The sequence below is a fragment of the Delphinus delphis genome, chromosome 5 (assembly GCF_949987515.2).
Source record: "Delphinus delphis chromosome 5, mDelDel1.2, whole genome shotgun sequence".
NCBI lineage: Eukaryota > Metazoa > Chordata > Mammalia > Artiodactyla > Delphinidae > Delphinus > Delphinus delphis.
Window position 1 is genome coordinate 88134415 of NC_082687.1, and position 23823 is coordinate 88158237.

At 43.0% G+C, this 23823-nt stretch overlaps 1 protein-coding gene and 1 non-coding gene across 2 annotated transcripts in view; one reads left to right on the forward strand and one right to left on the reverse strand.

Annotated features, from left to right (window-relative positions):
- CCDC149 (coiled-coil domain containing 149) overlaps positions 1–23823 on the forward strand; it is a 98922-nt gene that overhangs the window by 22097 nt on the left and 53002 nt on the right. Inside the window, 2 exon segments of the mRNA XM_060012740.1 lie at positions 11595–11756; positions 13215–13253. Of these exon segments, the coding sequence (XP_059868723.1) occupies positions 11595–11756; positions 13215–13253 (201 nt within the window).
- TRNAQ-CUG (transfer RNA glutamine (anticodon CUG)) lies at positions 889–961 on the reverse strand. Its single transcript has one exon. It is a non-coding gene; the product is annotated as a tRNA-Gln (tRNA).

Below are 23823 nucleotides of genomic sequence, written 5' to 3' on the forward strand. Positions count from 1 at the left end.
TAGGAAGAGGAAAGTAACAGTAGAAAGCAGAGGGGCACCAGGGGAGGAAACACCTCTCAGAGTAAGAGTGAGTGTGCTGTTGAGAAGTTTCTAAATTATTCCTGAACATGAACCCTTCAGCCACATGTGTTTATCGTCACGCGGAGAAGCCTTTCTGGATTAGCAAGCCATGTTCTTGCAGCAGTTAATGAGAGCTAGCCTGATCCCATCAGTAAAAGCCTCCAAGGACCATGAGTCATTGTTTGACAGAGAGGGTCACTTGGCGGAGAGGTCCCCTCCCTGACGCCCAGGCTACCTTCATCTCTCTCAGCCGTTATCTGGTTGTAAAGCCATCCAAATAGTAATGTAGTATGTCAGATAGTCCTTTAATTATTATGATCTTCCTTGTAGCAATTATGACTTGCTTTATTGCAGATAACAGTAAATGGGTAGATAAAAGCCACTCAGTGGTGAAAACAGTGGGTTTGGGTTCTTGAGAAGCACAAGGCTACCTTCAGGTGTTTGCACGTGGGCATGAATTAACATCCACAAATGAGCTATAAGCTCTGCTTTAAAAATATAATTGAAATGCAATTCAAAAGAGATCTGTTTTTGAGAGGATAATGAAAACATTTCATGATATCTAGTATACATTATTTTACCAAGTTTATTCCGTTCATGTTTCACTGATTACCCATTGTACTTGGTGGTGTCTTCTTTTTTTTCCTTTCTCCAATTGGTAGGTTTATATACCCCACTGGAGCCATGTAAACTTCACCACTGTATCTGTGTTTCTGTGTATGATGAGTAGAGGCTCAGAGGTTAGTTCAACTAAAACTTGCTATTAAATGCTCACCATTTTTTTTTTTTTTTTTTTTTTTGCTTGCCACGAGGCTTGTAAGATCTTAGTTCCCTGACCAGGAATTGAACCCGGGCCCTCGGCAGTCAGAGTGCCGAGTCCTAACCACTGGGCCACCAAGGACTTCCCTAAATGCCCACCATTTCTTTTCCACCCTTTATTCATGAAGCACTGGAAGGGGAACCTTAGCAAGGTTGAGAAATAAGCTCAATAGGATGGATCTACCTAGGAGTATGGTCAGGCCACTCAAGATGGCTGTTCTCTTGCTCCCTGTGCATCCCCTGCCCAGCCAGTGCCTGCTTCACCTACACCCTCCTCATAGGACTGACCTTCCTACACACTTGCCCCAGGTCCCAGCCAGTGATTGTTCTTATCAAAGGAGTGGTGAGGGATGTGCTCCTCTGCTGGTTTCCCTGGTAACCGATGAGCCAACCTGACATCAGTTCCCCCTGTAACTGGCAATCTCCCCCTTCCCCCTCGGAGCGAAGCCTGCCGCCAAGTCCTGCCTGCCAGCTGCTGCGCACAGGGTGTCGCTCCAGGACCTTGCTTCAGATGTGTGAGCTCCTGCATCCGTTAAACCACTGATGTCTCTGTTGCTGACTCCGGGTTCTTTCTTTGGTCTTATGGGCCTGTGGGGAGCAGCCCAACACTAGGTTATCGTGGTGAACATTTGCTGTTTTCTCACTTCCTAGCATTCATCTGTCTTTCTCAACAGCACCCCAATTTGGATGGTATTACCACGGGGTATAATCTGGAGGGACAGGTTGGAGGGATACAGTCTGGGTGTCCTGTCCCCCAGGCAAAGGATGGCACGTGATCAGCATTAGGCCAGTTGGAGAAACACTTGAGCAGAGAGACAAGGAATCTGAAACATAACGGAGTTCATCTCTACCCCATTCAGTAGCCTCTAACCCAAGCTTTCTTGCACTGAGACCTGGTGGTTCCTGGTCCTGCCTCCAGAATCACCTCAGTGCCTACCTGTTTCTAGGTCTACTTCTCTGTCTTCCTGCCAATTCTGTGAGTTCCAGTATCCTTCCAACATGTTCCCATGAGAGAGTGTGAGTTACTGTTGCCTACAACCGAAGGATCCTAACAGATACATGCAGAGAACGGTCTGCTCGGCTACTGATTACCTTTGTGATGAAGGATAAATTGACCTCTTTGAGAGCCTCAGTGTCCTCAGCTCAAAATGGGGCTAATCAAACAACCCATTTCACAGGGTTAAATAGGATGTTTCAAATAGAGCGTCTGGCACAATTTGGAAAATAGTAATGTTCACTAAATAGCGGCTGCCCCACTTACTCGTATCATCAAATAAAGGTCGTCTTCTCATTATTATTACTCCTAACAGTGTCTAGCACATAGAAGACATTCAAAAAGATACTAATTTGTTTTCTCCCTCCCCTCTCCTGAAAACAAACCCTCCTTTTCCGGGGGAGAGAAGAGTGCAAGTATCCCTGGTCTGTACACTACACATGAACTTGACAAGCTGAATTATACCTTAACTGTGGAGCAAAAATGGAGGCCTAAGGAGAACCCAGTGTGTATCCCTTGGTCCCACCCGAGTGACCACAAAGTGCTGCATTTGCCTGTTCAGCTCAGCCCTTTGGAGTGTGGTTGGGCACCCACTCGCCCACTGATGTGATTCTGATGCCAGCTGCTGAGGCTGAGGCTAAACCCATGAGTGCATCTGGTTGCCTGGGTAGCACCCTGCCTGTCCATATTGCATTAGACAAGGTGATAGCAGGCCCCGCATTAAGAAACAGCAAAGCCAGTGCGTTCTTTGTAGGCCTGAGAGTTTGGACCAAAACGCAGGATCCAGAGTTGTGTCTACACAGGGGACCCTGAACCTCAAATCCTTTCCCTCCCCTTGTGAGCTTGGCAACCAATTCTACCCAAGCTGTATAGTCCAAGATAATTTACACCACATGGTGTCAGGATGAAACTGTCTTCCTAAAAGGATTCTTAGTGTCACTCCCTTCTTCAGAAACCCTCGGGGCTCCTGCTTGCTGACAGAGTAAAATCTGTACTGCTCAGCAACACTTCCAGGCCCTTTCTGACCCAGCCACCATCTATCTCTCCTTCTAGCTTTATCTCACACAGCTTTTATTCCCACCCCTCCACCGAAGCCAGCCCAGCGCGTTGCTCGTTGCTTGCTGTTCTGACAATATGTCTTCCTACTTCTCACCTTTGTGCTTTGCTGTGGCTCTTTCCCTGCCAGCAGTATTGTTTTCTCATCACCACTACCTGTCACAACTCCGTCTATCCCCAAACAAAACACATCCTTCTACCTATTCTTCGGAATCCATTTCAAATGTTCACATCTTGCTCCAACTCTTTGAGTACCTTCTTTGCCAAGCTATGATCACTTGCCTCGTGATAGAAATAGTAGTAATAACAATGAATGTGGATACAGCACTTACTATTTTAAATGTTTTACACATGCAAATTCTTTTAATTCTCACATCTGCCCTGTGAAGATACTATAATTATACCCATTTAATAAATGGGGAAACTGAGGCATGGAGAGGCTAAGTAATTGATAGCTAGTGAGTGGCAAAGCCACGATTTGAACTCAGGCATTCCAGCTCTTTCTGCCATGCTCCCAACCATTATGCTAAACTCCTTTTCTCTGTGTTCTGGGAGCTTTGTTTTCATCTCTTTATAGAACTTAACATACTATAGTTAGTAAGTATTCATGAATGATCATTTGGCCCCTTACTATCATCTATTATTATCTATTTTATTGTAATAATTATTATGACTATATAAAAGTACCAGGTACCCTTGTAAGTTTATAGACATTATGTCTCCCCAGCCAGGAATGTGTACCTCAACTTGGTAATGTGAAAATTGTGCTGAACTTGGAATGAGAAGAGTCCTCAGTTTAGGTTTTAACTCTGGGGCCTACTAGCCAGCCTTGGATAAGTCAGTTCACCATTCTGAGTCCCAGTTTCCTCATCTGTAGAATGAGGGGCCTGACTTAGATCATTCCTGAGGTCTTCACTAGCTGTGAGTTTGAGAATCTGTAAAATGGGTACCATATCACGTGTGTCACAGGTATGTTGAAGATGTAGTAAGATTGAATTTTCTCATTCACCAGCTATGCACTATGTGCTGTTTTCAGCACTGGGGATCTGGGATGAAACAGCACAATTCTTGCTGCCATGGAGCGGGACATGTTGAAAGTAAATCAATAATTAGTTATGTAACTCAAGGTCAAGTAATAAGTGCCGTGAAGGAAGGTAACACAGTATAAGGGGATTGAGAGTCTGCGTGGTGGCAGAGCTTCCTGAGAAGGAGACATTACAACAGAGATTTGAACGAATCCAGGGAGGAAGCCACACAATCTAAGCAGAGGGAAGTGCAAAGGTCCTGAGGTTGGAATTGGCTTGATGTGGTCAAAGCTAGCAAGGAGGCTAGTGAGGGTAGAGAGCAGTGAGCAAGGGAGAGTGGAAGGACTTTGGATTTTGCTTTAAAGGTGATGGGAGGCCATGGGGGATTTTGAGCTACCACATGTTGCCATCATTTGAAAAGCATCTTTCTCGTCACTACTTGGAAAATAGACTGTAGGTGGGTAGAAGCAGGAGGTAGAAATAGGAGGCTAAGGCCACAGTCCAGTCAGGAGATAATGGTGGCTTGAAGGAGGGTGACAGTGGTAGAAGTGGGTGAGAAGTATTCGAATTCAGTATGTCTTATGAAAGTAGTGCCCATAGGATTTGCTGATGAATTAAATGAGAGCTGGCAAAGAAAGAGAAGAGGCAAGGATGCTTCCAAGGTTTTCATGGAAAACCAAATATGGTTTGTACCACTTATTTACCAAGAGGGAAGTTTCGGGGCGGGACAGGTCCGAGGGAATATCAAGGGTTCAGTTTAAGATGCCTCTGAGATGTTCAGATAGAGTTACACATTCATAGCAGAGCAAGAGGTACAGATGAGAGGTCTGAGCTGTGATATCAGTTTGGGTGAAATCAGCACAGAGATGAGAGTGAAAGTCATTGGACCGTATGAGATCACATTGTTGCAGGGCTGGGCAGGGGTAGAATTCGAGTTAGCCAAGAGGGCTAGAGCCTGAGTCACAACTTAGACAATTATGAGTTCAAGTGCTCTTTGAAAAGTAAAGTGTCTCATGCCCGTGATTCAGCTGATGAAGACCCCAGTGTGGTGAACTGCCCGTCAGCCGACACTCGGCTAGCCAGAGCACTTGGGACATGGAATTGGCTGACCACTGAGCAGGACTCTAGGTGGCCTGTATCTCCTCAGCCGCTCCCCATGGAATATGATTGAAAAGGCCCCAGGAGGGCTGCCTGTCTTCCAAACGGGGTCTCAAAATACTATGAATTAAAATGCATTGCTTTCAGTTACACAATTATCTCCTAGAGTGTCTTGTTAAAAATATAGTTTGACCCAAGAGAGGTAATTTGTGGAATTGCTAATAATTTAATTGGTACCAATATAGAATACTAAAAACAGCCTGGAATTTGTAGTTAAGAGCCCTAGTTTGAGCTGACAGTTGTTAGCTTTTTGACTCTGGGAAAGACAATCTCAGCTATCTTGTCTGTAAAATGGGAAAAGCAGTTTTTGTCACACTTGTCATATAGTGTTGGCCATCGAACGAGAGAGTCTTTGGGAAAATGTTTTGTAAGTTTTAACTGCTGTAAAAATAATACCTTTAATTTTGAGAACATTTCCAAAGCCAAATTTTAGCATAGTACGTTGAATTTCAAGCTCATGGTAATCTCAGTAAGGTGGGCAGAGCAGGTATTAATTAATCAGAATTGTGCTTCAATCCCAAAGAACTGATTAATTATTTCTGTTACGTAATGGCTTTTATTCGGGTGCCTTTTATACCTACTCATCTCTCAAAACTCATTTCAAGCGTCATCTCCTCTGTGAAGCTTTTCTTTCCTGCCCAATACCTACCCCCCAGCCTGCCTCTTGCCTCTCGTGGTGCCTTTTACTAACTGTTTGTTGAATGAATGAATGAATGAATGAATAAATGTGCAAAGTGGCTTATTATAGAAGAGTCATTTCCAAACTTTTAAAATGGCAGTCCACCATAAATGTGTGAAAACATACATATATGTATGTTTATTCATATACACGTATGCAAAAAGAAAGGTTTCAGGAAGCAATGCTTACCTTTACTGCATGGGATTCACGCTATTTTCTGTTCTTTATTTTTTAAAGAAAATGAGCGTTGCAGCTGAATTGATTTCACCACCCAGACTAATGTATCGTGACCCACAATTTGGAAGACACTATTATGGAAGATGCTGGCAGCTGGGAACCTTGTTCTTTGCAATTGGGCAAGTCACTTGGGTTATCTGGGAGGTTTCTTTTCCACTCCAGCATTCATGCTAATTCTCAAGAATAAAGGCATTGTGAGGTGATGGGAATAGGCACGTAAGCACTGTGGCAGCTTGAACATTTACTGCATATAACACACTTTTGGTTTTTCCTGGCCTACATGAGGAAGTCAAAATCTAATAAATTCTTAGGTTTTGGACAATTGCTGCTTGAGAAAGATTTGATTTTAGTCACCAGCATGTCTTTGAGACTATACAGAGATTTGCAAGGGTGACTTTCAAATAATAGGCAGGTTCCATATCTGAAATCCTTGGGCCCCAGATATGTTTTAGAGGCAGGAGTTTTGGTGTCTGAAAGGAAATGTAATAAGTGTCCTGTATATCGTGTATCAACCCCAGTAGAGTTCTGGGCAGCAGCTGGAAATCAAACACATTGATTTGTCTTCAGCAAATGTATGAATATTCACAATCAGTGGCATAAATACAGTAAAAACCCTCACATAGGCTGAGGTCACTAACGGGATGCGAACACATTTTCAGTTTTCAAAACTTCGGGGGTTTCAGAAAAACCCATAAGGAATTGTGGAAGTTATATTTTGTTATCCAAGTATCATGTTTTTCCATTTCAAAATCCCCAGGACCATTTATCCCTTTAGGAGACCAAATGCTTGGCTCAGTGCCTAACACATAGAAGGCACCCAGAAAATATTTGTTGAATGAATGATTGAGAGCAACTACAGCTTATAGAAAATTGTTAGGACCAAGCCACTTTTGAGAAAACAGCCTCTAGTTTTATCCCATGTCATTTAAGTGGATGGAAACCTTGTTGCCTCTACTTGGCTCCCTCAGGAGGAGCAGAGGGGAGAGATGCTCGTGGATTCTTTGTTTATTTTTTCCTTCTTTCTTCAGGCCTTGCATCTAGTTTTAGAAGGGGGTGGGTCAAGAGATTCTAGGTGTAAAAAGTAGCCAAATTTAAAATTCCCTTTTCTTAGCTTCCCTATGCTGAAAATACCAACTAGATGTAGTAACCAATTCCATGAATACTCTGGTTGTCTTTTCACTGAGTGCTTGGTTGGTCAGGAACTGGGGTTCCACAGGCTTGGCTGTACAAAAACCTGGGCTCGAATTCTAGCTCTGCCAAACCCTTGGCATATTACGTAAACTCTTTCAGTCTCACCTTCTCATTTAGAAAATGTACATGATAATAACACAGTAACCCCATTATGGTTTTGTGAGGATTAAAGGAGATTATACATGGAAAGCATTTGCCGTACAACTTTCATTTTTGTTATTAATAGTAATAATAATAGTGATAATGTTATTCCTCTTCATCATTGTGGTAACTCAATAGAAGCACAGAGCAGGGGCAGATATGATCTCTATCAGCCTTCCTACCCTTACACTTTGCTATGGACTGTATTAGTCAGGATGGGCTAAGTTATGCTCTGATAACAAACACCCTCCAAATCTTTGTACCTTAAAAGTACAAAAGTTTATTTCTGGATCACACAAATTTCTCTGTGGACCCAAATGACTCTTCAGGGCAGTTGTCTGCTGTGCCGGTTCCATGATCCAGGTTCTGCTGGTAGTGCATACCTTGACTCTTGAGAGCTTCTACCCTGGAAGTGACTCATGTTCCTTCCAGTCCCTCTCTATTGGATAAAGCAAGATACATGGCTCTGCCTTACTCCAAAGCAATGGGGAAGAATAGTCCTTCCGAGCGCCTGCAAGGAAAGGAGAACTAGAAATACTGGAGAGGGGCACTAATGTTGACCACTCAGACATTTAGCTTTTTCTCACGCTATTGTAAATTGTTATTGCAAACACAGTTTCAGCCCCAGCACCCTTTCCAACCAGGTGGCTGCCCTGAAGCCGCAATGTCTGGAGATTCTGGAACTGCCCCTGCTGCAGGTGATATTTGGAAATCATTGAGCTGGCTCTGCCCTAGACAAGGCAGAGGAAGCAACTTCTCGGTGCTTGAAGTGAGTCATACCTCCTGGCCTGGAGCCCCTCCCCGCAGCGTTCTCCCCAGCACCCCAGTGATATTGGATGGGATGTTAAAATCATGGGTTCCTCAAGTTGGAGGGCACTCTGGGAACCCCACTCATTTTCCAAGTGTGGAAACTGAGGCCCAGGCAGTGGGACTTTGTTTCGTTCCTTGCGTTCTGTGGCTTTCCCAGGGTCCCAACAGTTCATGATTAGCCCATTGGTAGACTTATATCTGGACAGAGGCCTCCGGACCCTGCCTGATGATTTTCTGCTGTCCACCCCCTCCATCGTCTACACTTACTCATCCTCCTTTAGAAGCGGACACGTCCCAAGCGCAGTGACTTGGCTTGTCTCGCTTCCTCTTCTATTTCCGGTCCCTTCTAAGGCAGAGGCCGAGTCCATGCATTTGCTGGTTGTCCAGAGCTGCCAACGGAAAAGGATCTTCAACACCTTTTTCTCTCTTTCCAGGCTTTTGCTTGTTTGTTTCCAATTGGAGGGATAGAAAATGGGACAATTTAGCAGTTGCCACCACAGGGACTAAACTGTCACCATTTTAGAATAATAACAAGAAATTCCATCCCATTCTCTGCTAACGCTCCCACTGCCCACCCCCCATACACATCCCAGAGTTTCTATTGATATTTTAATGAGACTCTGCATGTTTAGACTCTTTGGCCAGATGGTAAAATGTAGTCTGTGCTGTACTTGTTCAGACCCCTCTGTGCTCCGACAACCCTGGAATGGCTCTGAGACGGAGCCTTGCCCTGAGCTCCTGAGCTGCCGCGGGCCTATCAGTCCCTCCAGACTATTTTAATTGTTTCTAACTTTTGAGACACCATGAAGCTGGAGGCCTCCAGGGCTTGGGTTTTCAAAGTATAGATGGAGTAAGAATCACCTGTGCCATGTGCTAACTGCAGATTTCTGAGCCAGCCACCAGAGATTCATGATTCAGGCAGTATGGGGGTGAGCTGAGGGTGAGTAGTCTGAGCTGGGACCCAGGAATCTGCATTTTCACAAGCATCCCAGGGTGACGTAGAGCAGGGCTCCTTGTGGATGCTGCCACGCGAGGGCGGCAGGACTACAGGGGAGGTGTCCCGTCTTCAGCCAGAGCAGCGCCCCTTTGAGCTGTTTATAAATGAGGCTTCAGTCTAAGGTTTGTTCTGCTGATCAAAATAAATGACGTAGAGTAACATTTTTGAAATTCACTGTTCTAGACCACACTAAGCAAAAGAAAGAACAGTCCAGCAGTGGCTTTCTAAAGCCCGCCCTTTTCTTGGTGTGGCTTCATCTTCTATACAGAATCAGTTTCTTACCCTTTGATGGAGCTTATAATTGTCCTGTTTTCATGCCCTAAGGAGACCCGAAGAGCAGTGATGCCACTCCTCAAATCCCAGGTCACTGGGTCTTAGCAGAGGACTCTGTGCCTGTTCATCTGCCAGGTGTCTTAGACCCAGAGGGAATGGAGGCCTATTACTGCCCTTTAAGCAGCTTCCAAGGCCCTGTTTGGACCATGCCTTGGGAGAGAAATGGCTTCTCTCTTGGACCGTAAGAGATTGCAGTTCAAGGTCAGGGAACCTGAATTCTACTTTGCCCATAAGTGGTGACCCTTCCCTGGTCCCCTTCAGTAGACTGGATGTGATTCTAATCTTGCCTGCTGTCCTGTACAATGCCTCCGCACTATTGCGATTTTCTTCCCCAAAGTTGGAAGACACGGAATATTTTTGAGGCCTTAGATTTGGATCTGATACATTGAAGGGACAAAGGTGACTGTTTTTGTGCCACCAATGCCAATAGCACTGCCAACCGAGGCCGCTGATCACAGGCAGAGAACTGAAGGCACAAGGGCAGCTCTGTTAAACTGTGTGTAAATGGTATTTTTTCCTGTGAAATCTCAATACCTCCCTTAGGACATTGCAGTTCAGGTTTTTGGGCTACTCTCCCTCCTCTGATATTTACTCGTTGGGGATTTCACTCTTGAGAAATCGCTGTGGCAACAGAACCGTTTGCCTCCACCAAGACGATGTCAAAGTGTTAAAATCCAGGATGTTTTAAGGCAGGATTCCAGCCTCATTACTGCCAGGAATAAGATTCATCCAAGGTGGAAGTGTCCTCTCTTAGAACTCAAATCCGTCTCAGAATGGCTTTTCTTTCCCCTTTGTTTTTGAAGCTAAGCAATTACTTTTTTTTTTTTAAGGAAAAAAAATGTGCTAATGCACAAAACTCTCTTTTTCCCCTTTCATTTATTTGAAATTGAACTTAACAAAGTCAGTTCCAAGCAAGCACTATATATGAGTAATGCTTTTTGTCCATGAAAGAGCATTGACTCAAATGGTATGGGAGTACTGATCCTGTCTCTGCTTTGTGTGGGCATCCGTAATGACAAAGTGCTCGTGTCAGAGTGTATAATGAAACTATAAATTGTTTTCATGAATGCTCTGAATTTGGTCTTTTACGGGGCACATTCAAAAGGTATTTAAGTTCCACATTTCACATATGTGAATAACACCAGATGGTACTATAGATCCAATAAAAGGACGGAATCCCAGTCGGGCTCACACTGGTCCGGGTGGTGGGTGATTGTCAGGTGAGGGTCGGTCGCAGTGTGGGGAGTGGGGAGATGGAGGAACGAAGATATCCCACAACTCTGAGGAAGAATTCCAGCAAGATACACCCAACTTTGGGGGGATAATTCAAAGTGTGACTAAAATACTTAGCTCATAAACTTGGTCTCTGGGTGGTGGGTGTCTGCATTGGAATCATAGGAGAAGGTGCACACCTCTGACCGAATTTATTGAACAAAAATTCTCAGGTGAGAAAATGTCTGCTGGGTTGCATGGGCAGGTACAATCTATTGCAGTAATTTATGGTTCAATTAAATTATCTTTCATTACATTTTTGGTACTTTTTTAAATTATAGAAGCCATATAGGTGTGTTCTATAACATTTAGAAAACACAGAAAAGTATAAAGGATAAAAAAAATGCAAATAATTTTGCTCCCAAGAGATAATTCTTAGTAGTATATACAATTTTTATTAAATCTTTCCGTGTTGTATCATTTGGTAAAATTTTAATAGAACTTTACATCATCTTACCTGGATATCTAAATCCTTTTTTAAATAAAATTTTGGGTCCAACTATCTATTTATTTAGCTATCTGTGTAATTGTCAAAAAGGATTCTGCTTTTTAACTTATTTATCAATTATTTTTCCTGTCTCAGTTGGCCAAAGTTCATGAATGTCCAAGGCTTTGGTTCTGTCATGAGGGGACTATGTCGGGTGCAGTAGCAGCCTTTAGGCTCACATGTCATTGACTGACAAATGATTCTGGGTATGCAATCTCTTAAAACAAAAAAGGCAACAAAACCGACTCTGCAGGGTGTGTGAACCCCAGCGCAGGTGAGAGGAGGGAGGCCTGTTGACGGTTCTGAGCAGTCGCCTGCCTGTGTTTGTTCTGCAGTACCTGGTGTGTAAAAGAAAGCTGGAGAGTAAGAAGGAAGCCCTGCTGATCCTTTCCAAGGAGCTGGACACATGCCAGCAGGAAAGGGACCAGTACAAACTCATGGCCAATCAGCTTCGAGAGCGCCACCAGTCCCTAAAGAAGAAGTACCGTGAGCTGATTGTACGTATTACGTCACGAAGAGTTCCAAAGTGGAAAAATTAAGACGTGAAAGTCATCACCCTACTTATTCCACGATCCAGTCCCACTTGCTAGTTGATAAGTACATGCTTCCGGATAATTGCTCCGGCGCCCGTGATCTTACACGCATATCTGAATGTGTCTGTGTGTGCCTATTTACTTAAAACTGTATGGAGGTGTTTTTTTTTTTTGAAGAGGATTTGTGTTATAAATCTGCACTAATACAGAAGCCACTAGCTGCATGTGGTTATTTAAATTTCATTTTGAATTAATTAGAATTAAATAAAATTGAACACGGTCTCACTTATCACATCTCATGCCCTCAATCGCCATGGGGGGCTGGTGGCTACCGTATGGGACTGTGTTGATATAGAACATTTCCATGGTGGCTGCTATATTGGACAGTTAGCTGTAGGACATGTCCCTCATTGCAGAGAGTTCTATTGGACAGCTTTATATAAATGTTGTTCTAAAACTTGCTCTTTTCGCTCAGCACTTTATTTTGGACATCTCTCTAGGCCATATATACAGATTTAACTCACTTTTTAAAACAGTGCATAGTAATATTTCCATAATTTTTAAACCTTTCCCTTTCCTGGGCAATTAGATTTTCTCTAGTTTTCATATGGCAGGATTTTTCAGGATGCAAATGTTACTGAAATGGAGGATACCAACTGCATAGCGCTATTTTGCATTCTCACTTAGTTCTTTCTCACGGATGCCATCTCTTTTTTTAAGTGCTGACACTATTGCTTACGTTTAACCGTCTGTGCTGGGGTCATTGAACTGTCCTGGAACACAGAAGTACAGTAGAAAGATTCCTGAGGTTAAAATAATGTTGACTTGTATGTGGGCAGCATCAGATAGAGAAGTACTATTTCCTGAGCATTTATCGTTCACCTGACATATTTATGCATTCCCAGATGGCACACGAGGGAGAGGAATTGAATCCTTTTAAGACAAAAAGTCTGATAGGACTAGAAGTTCTCAGTTAATTTTCTTTTATTTTGAGCATATCCTATCCCCACCCCCCAAATTGTTCTGCCCATAGAGAAAACTCAAGTATGTGTCCATTACTATTCCTCTGGATCTATCTAAAAGAGGAGCTCAACTCAAACCAAGTGAAATACTATTTCTGTTTAGGCTCTGCTCAAAAGTAATTTTGATCAATCCAGTTTATTTATTTGGCTCACACAGGTTTAGAAAATATACAGATTGGTCCTAATTGGAAGTGATTCCTTAGAGGTTTTCCCAAAATGACTCTGGTTCAGTTTATAGTTTAAAATTTTTAAAGTATATTTGAGTTTGGTTCAGCACATTGTTGGTTGCAGGGGGCGGGAGAGGGGAGGGTCTGAATTTAGTTCATAGTTCGGTTCAATTTCTTGAATCTACACGCATCTAATTTTTAAAAAATAAAATGTAACACTGGTTTCTTTGTAGGATGGAGATCCATCACTTCCCCCTGAAAAGAGGAAACAGGTAAGACTTATTCCTGATCTTTGACAACTCTCAGAATGTTCGTACTGATGCCTTTCAACAACTGGGGGATTAGGGAATCCCAAAATGTATAGAGAAATCTTGTAATTTCCCAGAATCATTTTGTATTACTGGGGGGAGTGGGTGCTAGAGAAATACTGCCTACAGAGAGGGCCTAAGGACTGGGCGAAGGAAACACAGTGAAGTCTAACAGAGTGGAAGAGGGCACACCAGTTGACTGTGCTCCCTTTCTTGTTGGGACTCCTTTTAGAAAACCACAAGTTGAGAGCACACTGCTAGAGGACTTTAGCTTACTGTTCTGTGGATGGATGCCGTTCTGCTATTCAGCTCCTGCCGCTTCAGACTTTTAAAAGCCATCTCACTAAAACTCATAAGCCATTTATGTTCTTTTCTCCTAAATGGTAACCAACATCGTTTATTGAGTATCCACTTTCCCCACGGATTTTGGAGGCCCACTTTTAGCAATGGACAAATCCGTGTGTGTGTGTGTGTGTGTGTGTGTGTGTGTCTGTGTGTGTGTGTCTGTGTGTCTGTGTGTGTGTCTTTCTGGACTTTCTGTTCTGTTCCATTGAGCTTCCTGTATTGTCCTGTTTGTACCACATTATTCTGTTTTTTGTTTATAATACTTGTAATAATACCTGTTTGGGCTATTCTCCTTCCCTTTACTCTTTCTTTTCAGATGTTTCTTGTTTCTTTTTTTAGATATAACTGACAAATATTTTATCAAGTCCTCCTCTGATTCCCCCCCCCAAACCCATCCCTATTGGTATTTTGATTGGGGTTTTGTTAAATGTATAGATCAATATAGGGACAGTTAATACTTTCATAGCATTATGTCCAGGAATATCGTACATCAAATTTTTTAATCCGGTTACATGCATATATATAGATATATTGCCTTTTAACACTTTCCTCAACTTTACAATTGTTCTGTACTGACATACCCTGACTTACAGCCTTTTATGGGCTTGAGGGGAGCCTGGATGATGGTGATATTAGTGCTGTGTGTACCATGTTATGGGAAATGCTCTGCATCAGAACAGGACTTCAAAACTGGTGGATGAAAATAAGGACGCAGGAATTGTTTGCTGTCTTCATAGCTGTAAAGGCTAAGACAACATCCTATTTTTGTTCATCAATCGTATACCTGGCACAGCATATAAACTCCTTGGATTCATTACCTTGTGATTTTTGATGCTGAATAAACAGTAGACGCGCATGCACACATATGCGCGCGCACACACACACACACACACACACACACACACACACACGACGTTCACCCTTAAATAACAACTCAGTCCTATGGCTATCCTTTCAGTCATTCAGTTCTGCTCACTCCCGCACTCCTTTCCTATTTTATTTGATTATTTTGTAATGCTCCAGGTTTGATTTAAAGTCAAAATTTTCTATGGAGCTAATTGATGTTTTGTTTTTTTTTTCCCTAAACAAAATGACACGGAAAGTTAGCATAAATGTTTAAAAATTGGGATCCTTAATGTGGAATTGCTAATGTTTTTGTTTCTGTGTTTTTGGTGGCTACGAGCCGTCATCTTTGCTGCGATTTTAGAGTTTGTTAGTATTCATGAAGGAGTTTTACAGTGTAAGTGGATTCACGTTCCGTGACTTTATAATAAAAAATTTACATTGACTGAAGAGAATCTGATGAATTCCAGTAAGTCTGTCAAGCTGCATTCTTACAGCTCTAAAAAACAAACAAACAAAACAAGTTCGATGTCCTAAGCGCTGGCTTTGTAGCTTTTAATATGGCATTTGGTTTCTGTCCCTTTAGAATTTAGTGTGGTGGTGTAAGCTTGCTCTGCATTCTTCCTGCCTGGGATGGATGACATAGGACGGGCTGGGGTGCAAGTGACAGAAATTCTAAACTGCTGAATCAATAAAGGAATCGATGCCCTTGCATAACCACAAGTTGAGAGATAGTGGAGGTCTCAGATGCTGTACTGTCATCATGTACTCATTCTCTCCTCTCTACCACACTTAGCAAAGAAAAATACAGGATACCCAGGTGAATCTGAATTTCAGATAGACAATGAATACTTTTTTAGTATAAGAGTATGTACCATGCAATATTCGCAACATACTTATGCTAAAACATTATTGATTATTTATCTGAAATTCACATTGAGCTGGGCATCCTATATTTTATCTGACCACTCTACCGTTATGCCGATTTTAACGTCAGCTTCCTCTTGAACTTAACATCAGCTTTCCTCGGAGCAGGAAAGGCAGGAAACCCAGCCATGGAATGTGAGTCCTTCCCTCCAGTTTCATTGGGCCATTGTAGGACGTACTCCCATTCCTGGTCTACTAACATGCACTGGGAGGGTACTATACATTAATTGGCTTAGATTAATCACCTGGGATAGAAGGGCTTAGGGAGCCAGCAATGACACCCGCCAAACTAATGGTGTGGCCTTGGGAAGATTCCTTTGGGTGTCTGAGACTCAGCTTTCACATCTACAAAGTGGGAATAAATACGGTACCCACCACATAGGGTGGCTGTGAGCAACAGATGAGATAACGTACGCAAGTAGAGTCCTTAGCACAGTGCCTGGCAGCGGGTGAGCGTCAATAAATATTTGTCATCTTCTCTTCCTTATCATCCATTTCTTTTTTAATCAATCATATATTAACGTGCTTTTGTCAGGACCCTTTTGGCTACCCTTGGCAGCTTGAAATAGCTTGGGCCAAAGAAGAAGTTCCTGGCTCATAGGACCTCAAAAGGGTTGGGTAAGCAGAAATGCAGCCAGGCCTCAGGACCAGCTACCACCTGGACTCAGGTGCCCCCAGCTCTCTCCTCTGCCCTCAGCATTCTCTGTGTCAGCTGTCATTTCTTTTTCTGGACCTGCTTTCTCTGTAGAATAGGAAACGTGGCTGCTGGTCACATGAGGGCTACAGACCCCACGTCTTTGACCTGTAGGAAAAAGCTGCTCCCTGAATCCCAGGGGAGAGCTCGCCTAGGCCAAGCTCAGGCCAGGGGTCCATTCGAGTCAGCTGGGCATGGCCAGGCATCCTGTAGATACAAGGCTGCTTCTACTGTTGTCATGTTGACGGGGTGCTGGGTAGACCATGTGTTAACCATCTGCCGTACATGCTTTCTTGAGAGAGTCTTGGAATGATAGGTAATAACGACGGCAGCCAGTGTTTCTGAGTGCTCACTCTTGCAGTCTGTCAGACCCTGTGCCCAGCATTGCAATGAGGATGATCGCATTTGATTCCCCCACAACCATGGGAGTCGGCGGTTATTATTATGATTGCCATCAGACAAATGAGGAAATTTAGGCCTATGATGGTCAAGTAAATTACCCAAGGGAAATAACGTAAGTAATTGGTGGAGCCAGAGTTCAAAGTCGTGCAGTCCACTCAGAGCTCATGCTTAGAACTCGCCTTGTAGCTCGGGCGACCAGACCTTCCATTTACTCAGGATCATTGCCATTTTTACCTCTTGTCCTGGCATAATCTGTATTAGTGCTCCCTGTACTCTCCAAAGTGTCTTGGTTTGGATGATAAATAATATAGTCACCTTAATTCTAGTAGGGATGCTATGAGCAGACAATCAACAAAATGATTAAAATATATAGGATGTTAAATGGTAAGCAGTGCAATGGAGAGAAAAATATAGCCCAAAGCCAGGGAGGGAATTCTGGCTTAGTAATGGAAGAAACATCTCGATTAGCAGTGGAGGAAAATAGTTCCAGTATTTGGAAAAATAATCTTACCTGTTTAAAATATATGTTTTCAAATTTTATTTACATATAGTTAGTTTATTTATAAAAGCATGGGGTTGGTTTTTGGATGAGTGAGGGGGAGTGTTAAGATGTCCTCTTCATTAGCTCAGTGTGGGGAAGAAAATGCACCATTGAATTTGCAGGCACTGGTTACAGTGAAACTTTCCATTTAGTCTGAAGCAGACAGCTTTGGCATCCATGTATCCGGTACCGGAAAGGAGAGGCACAGTTACCTTCTTAACTTTTTCATCAGCAGGAACAGGGGTAGAAGCTTGCACCCTGACCTGGTGTCTCCTGTCTTATATCACATGTTTATCCCAAAGGCAAAACAGTAGGTGAAGTATTTACCCCTCCAGCTGCAAAACAGATGTACCTTGTGTAAGCAGAAGGCACTGGAACGAGAACCAGCTGCTGGGGTAACAGGTGGGACCTGGGGGTCAAAAGATCCACATATTGGAAAAGGAAAAGATGCCACATTGAGCATCTTGTTCCCCATCAGCCTTGAAACCGTGGCTTCCTGTTCTTGACCTGAAGGAGGAATTTCTATGGACTCCTCCCCTGTTCATTTCTCAGCTCAGGAGAGATTACAGTCATCACTCTGTTATGGACTGAATGTTTACATCCCCCCAAATTCATATGTTGAAACTCTGGTCCTCAATATGATGGTATCATGAGGTGGTGCCTCTGGGAGGGAGTTAGGATTAGATGAGGTCATGAGGGTGGAGTCCTCACGAGGGGGTTCAGTATCCTTATAAGAGTCACAAGAGAACTTGCTTTCTCTGCTCTGCCCTCTGCTGTGTGAGGACAAAACAAGAAATCTGCAACCTGAAAGAGGGCCCTTCCCAGAACCTAACTGTGCTGGCACCCTGATCTCAGATTTGCAGCCTCTAGAACTATGAGAAATAAATTTCTGTTGTTTGTAAGCCACCCCGTCTATGGCGTTTTGTTGTAGCAGCTCAAGCTGACTGTAAATGTATTGAGGGTTCTTCTCAAATATAAGTAGAAACAATACCCCATCCTCAGGCTTGGCAGTGCTTTGTGCTTTTCCGAGACTGTGTATGCATGTGTGTATGCACGTATATATCTATGTATGTGTGTCATCTCCCAGCTGTCTTCTGCGGCCACACTGCAAGTTAGGTCTTGCATAAAATCTCAAGGCAGCGTCATGGATGGCAGTAGATAAAAGCTTGGGTTCTGGCATCCAATTTTGTGATTCAAATATAACACTTCCACTTGCTGGCTGGGTGATCTGGGGCAAGGTGTGTTACCTTTCTGAGACTCAATTTCCTCCTCTCCAAAATGAACAACAGCATGAGATATATTCATAAAGTTTTCATTAAGAATCGGTGTGATAATGCTTATAATGCCCATTGCCTTCTACTTAGTGAGCGCTCAATGGGTGTTGGCTGTTTTTTATTTTTCCTGTGACTTGTCCAAGGTCACACAGCAGGTTAATAGAGCAGGCCTAAAAATCCAAATCTGCTCACTTGTAGTTCAGTGTTTTAGTTCAGGGTTTTGTTCCATATTTAACTCTTAGGCTGTTTGAATGGGGAAGAAGCATAATCGACATTTAATCCACCCATTTTGGAAGTTCAAAGGTGAAGTGCTGTATCTGAAGCCCTCTGCTTAGGAGGGGTTGAGAAGCAGAAACTGAGCTAGGAGTCTTTACCCATTAGGCCAGTGTTCTTTCCTGTGGCAGCCAATGTCTGGCCATAATGTCTTCCTGCTCTTTTGTCTCCTCCTTACAGGACAGCCAGAACTTTCATGGTTGTAGTTCTAGAAATATGGTTGTCGATCGAGGCTCTCTTTTAGAATTTAGAATCCTTTTTAAAACAACTCAATTTCCAATGGCAAATCATCCGTTGAAGAAGCTGTGAAGAAATCGTGACAACAGTGATTTCACTAATAGCTTCTCGTGGGATATTGAAATGAAAATTTCTTCTTGATACTCCAGGCAGAACTGTACACAGAGCACCTCTCTGCACTGCAGTGAGAGATCACCAAAAGATCTCAAACGACCCTTTCAGTATTTTTCTTTTGCAAAACAAGCAATTCCTCCAAAGGAGATAAAGGGGAATTTAAATCATCCTGGGTTAATCTTCTTATAAGTTGGGATTCTTTGGGGTCACAGCAACACATTTTTCCCCATGCAAACTCCTCCTTGAATAAACAATCAAACACATCTCTGTCTTTCCCTGTTTTGATTTCAAGCCGAGGTACCACGGGAGGTATTCCTCCCGGTCCAGGAGGGAGCCTTGGCTTTCTTCCCTTAAAAAGTGATGACTTATTTAGATGGTGACATGCACCAGGATGACAACCCTGGAGAAATCAGAGCACAGAGTGGCCCTTTGTGGGATGGGAGGGAACCTTTTACTTCAATAGAAAAGTCTTCTTGGTCAATCTTATTTTGGTCCCCCGTGACCACAAATCAGAGCCACTTTGTGTATGCATCTCAGTTTGATGCTCAGAACCTAAAACTTCCTTCAAAGATCTCAAGTGCTTTGGGATGTTTCTTTTTATACCACTTCGAACAGTACAACTTCACTGTTACACCAGGGAAGCTGGGAAGAAATCCAGGGTTCAGCCTGCGGGAGTCCTCCCAAATCATAATAACAGTAATTTCATTCTGAGCATTCACACCTCCTGCTCAGAAGCCCTTCGGATCCTTGCAGTGATTTTTGTCAGGAAGGTGAGAGCATCCCCCAACTTAAACACGGAGGGATTTAGGCTCAGTGCATCTAAAGAACTCGGGAACTATTAAGGGAGCCACTAAGTGGCAGACGCGGAGCCATAATGGCCAAGATTAAGCAAACATTTATTTAAATAGCAACCTTCTAAACCTACCGAAGAGCATTTGCCTGTGGGCCTGGAAATGCCTGCATTGGCAAGTGTGTGCTTGGAGACTGTGGGGTGAGAGTAGGCTGCCGAGGGCTCCTTGCACAGCCAAAAACTGTGTGTGGAATGAGTTCTTGGGTGGTTGTTTCTTGTAAATAAGAAAGCTGTCACTGTAGCAGAGGTCATCGCTTGGGCAGTTGCTATGAATAGGGGGCGCTTGCTCAGCAAAGCAAGTTTCACTCTATTACTATTAACACAGAAGTCGCCGTAGACCAAAGCAGTGGGGTAGAAATTGCAATTAAATTTGCTATCAATCACACTGCTCAAGTACACTCCATGTTTTATCAGACATTTTTTTTTCACATATTCTTGCTTAATCGAGTACTTTACCCTATTGAAGGTGTGAGTTTAAAGGATTCAGGGGTCAACACCATGTTGTTGAGGAGCATTTTATAAATCTGGTCTCCTTTTCTCTCTGACACTCTTTTTTTTTTTTCAAAACAAAACAAAACAAAACAAACAACAAGCAAAAAACTCTCCTTGAGGAAGTGCCTAGGCCAAGGTTTTACCTGTCTCTCTCATTTTTTTCCCCTCCCATTTTTGCATTGAGTTTTAATATGTCAGCAAGTTGAGAAGGAAGTTATAGGATTTTCCGGTATACATCATTTTTACATTATGATGGAAAATGACTTTTCCATGGCTAGATTACTGAAGTGGTGTATATCTAATAAATTACAAAGATTTCAGGGTGACTTGAGGGATAGTAACTGGAATGTTGCCCCTTTCCCCTCCTGGTGTCTGGGCTGAATTATTTAAGGACTTAGGAGAAAACACACGGCCTTCCCGTTTTACTGCCCTTCCCAGTGTCTGGCTAGTGCAAGGTTTGAAGGTTAATCTTAAACTTTTCATCACTTTCTTTCATTTTATTTTTATCTGTTGGAGAGGAAAAGCTTTTCCTCTACCCTCTTAGGTTCAGTGCATGGAGGCCTGCAAATTTAACTGACAAAAGACAGATTAAAAGGAGAAAAAAGCAAACAATTTCATGAATATTTTACATGCACAGGAGTCCAGAGAGGAGAAGTGAAATTCAAAGAAGTGTTAAGACTTGGGGGCTTACATAGCATTTTAATAAAAGAGAGGGGGTTTGGGCCTTAAGAGATGATAAATTGTGGGAAAGTGACTAGGAGATATATGGGAAACTAATGGAAGATAGGGTTTTATTTTAGTTAGGTTTGTTTATGCAGACTCATCATGGTACCAATGCTCTGTGTCCAGTGATTAGAGTTGCTATTCTCTTCCTGGTACGGAGGGGATGGGACAACTCACAAAGGGAAATGTATGCCCTTATTTTTAGGCTGAAAAGGGGAGGGAAGAATATTCTCTGTATCTTCTGATTCTCAGTTGCCTTCAGATCAAAATAATCCTCATGGTAAAGGAGCATATTTTGGGGTGGCATATTCTGATCTTATCATATCCAACTTTTCATTTCTTACATCAGGGAGGAAAATGGTATATAGTGGATCCTTTTCTCCCCATCTAAAAGATTTAGGGCTGTTTCTTACAACTGGTATCCTGAACTCCCCCTTGCTTGTAAACCAGTCTTCGTTACTTGATCATTGAAAACGGAGTTCCTTCACAGAGACTGTCATTGCCAAATGTGATGTACCATTAAAAAAAATCTCCTCCCACTTCTCTTAAGTTTCAAAAATGTATTGCATCTATAGTATAAATTTGGATGTATTTTGTGACATTCATTCATAAGGGAATTCAAATACAGTGGTAGAGGCAAGATCTAGAGTTTAGGATGCAGCAGGACCTGAAGAAAGGGAGATCCCCTTGTCCCCGTTACTAATCTACCTCAGTGAGAATTTCCACAAAAAGGCAGAGAGGTTGGGGCGAGATGCACACAGTTCTCTCAACTCCCAGATCTCTGCCTTTGCAACAACTGTCAGGACGTGTAGCCTTCATCTGTGTGCAGAGAGAATTTCCCCGAGCCTCAAAGTCCCCACGCCAGGGGCTGGCCTTGGCGGCATACTTCTGCAGACATCCGTTGTGATTGGGGGTTGACTTGATTCTTGACAAAGGAACGTGTGTTGGAATGGACAGCTGTAACGTCCTTTTGGCCTTGAGCCTCCCAGCTATGTTTTCATCAAATCTGTCTTCTCTCCCTTCCCCATCACAGTTTTAACAGATAAACTCCGAGCTAGAAAGAGTGACTTAAGTATATAGATTCTACAATATACTCCAGGATATTCAACATCCCACTGTTATCTGAGAGAAGATGTCAACCTTTTAACGTCAGCCCTGGCTATATCTGAATATTTAAAAGAGGCTTCTTTTGAAACCTTTTCATGTTTTGCCATTTATGCTACCCACCCTGCCCCAGAGATTTAGAGGAAATAATCTCTAGGTTTTGTTTTCCTTCCCTGTGAAATCCTTTCGAGTGTTAGACGGTCTGCCACTTTTTCCCTGACATTTTCTTTACATAGTGCTGCTATTCTAAACTGATGGTCACAGAGTCCTTCTCAATAACACAGAGACAAAACGGTCTACATAGCTGATAAATTATAAGCAGGCGCCGTGTGTTGGCTTGATGGGTGGTTATAGTGAATGTGTGTGAGTCATGGGGGTTTTTTTTGGTCAAAAGATTTATGTGAATTTTTCTCCTCTATTTTGAGTGCTTTGAAATGTACTACTTTTCTTCCTTTTCTTTTCTTTCTTTCTTTCTCTTTTTTTTTTTTTTTTGTTCTTTAAGGTGTATGTCAAGGAACTAGGCGCCGTATCAGAATACTCATGTTCTAGTTTTCAAAGTTATTGTTTGGGAGTTGAGGAGGTGGAAGGACTGAATAGAAAAGAATTGTGTGTTGACAAGTAAGCCAGCCTGTGAAATGTGAAAGAAAATTACAGTCACCTGCTTTAAAAGGGGGGTCTCCCTCCCCCTACCCTCCCCCAGGGGGTCACTTTGAAATCTGGGGTAGATTTACAGTGAATCCTCTTGGAGGCGATGTGATTTTAATTAACCATTGCTTTGCAGCTACTGTAGAAATGCTTGAGTTTATTTGGGTAGATTTCTTTTCGGCCAGGCTGCAGAGTAAATAATGTTTGACAGTCACATCACTGGGTCTCTGACTCGCTGTCTCCTAAAGCAGCGCTGTCCTTTGCTTCGTGTGTCACTGGGACCTTTGATATATAACACGTGGGTGCCTGCTTTGCTGTAACCTCCAAATACTGGGGAGTATCGCTGGGCTCAGTGCTATTCAGAGTGGGGCCTGAGGACCAGTGCCAGGCTGCAAGCTGCCTTTTCTGGTCCCTACGACAAGATGAGTGCAGAAACTGAGAGGAAGGGCTCAGAAACTTTTATAGCAATCTGACAGTCTGTATGATTTGACGTCAGGTGAATCTAACAAACACTTGGGGCCTTGATGTCTTCTTAAATTTGTTTTCCTAGGAATTGATTTTTATTGTATTTTGCACAAGTACTGATCTGTGACGGATCGGAGGTTGAGGTCTTTCACCACTGATAGTTTGAGTTGTACGGGTTTAGCTCTTGTGGTTACATTGGTGAGCAAATGTCAGGGTCTTCCCACCCACCTGAGGGGCTCAAGCCATTGTTGATTCAAAAAGGGAAGGTTAGGGACGTTTCAGTTTTTTTTTTTTTTTTTTTGGTCTTTTGTTAAATTTTTCACTGTTGCTCTTACAAACATTTCTTTCTGAACATCTCTTCCACTGTTTAAGAAAAGCAGCCTCCTGTGAAGGTGAATTTTGCTGTGTCTCCTGCAGATGGGGTGCTGAGATGCAGTGTGCAGGTGGCAGCAGGCTCGCGGAGGCCACTTTTAGCCGCCTGCCAGCACCTGCCCCGGGTGGCTTCTCCCGCCCCACCTCTGAGCCAGTCGCTCCAGCCTGGGGCTTCTGTCCCTGCACCTGGGGGAGGGATTATGCTTGCTGAGCTAATGTCTGGGAAGTGTTCT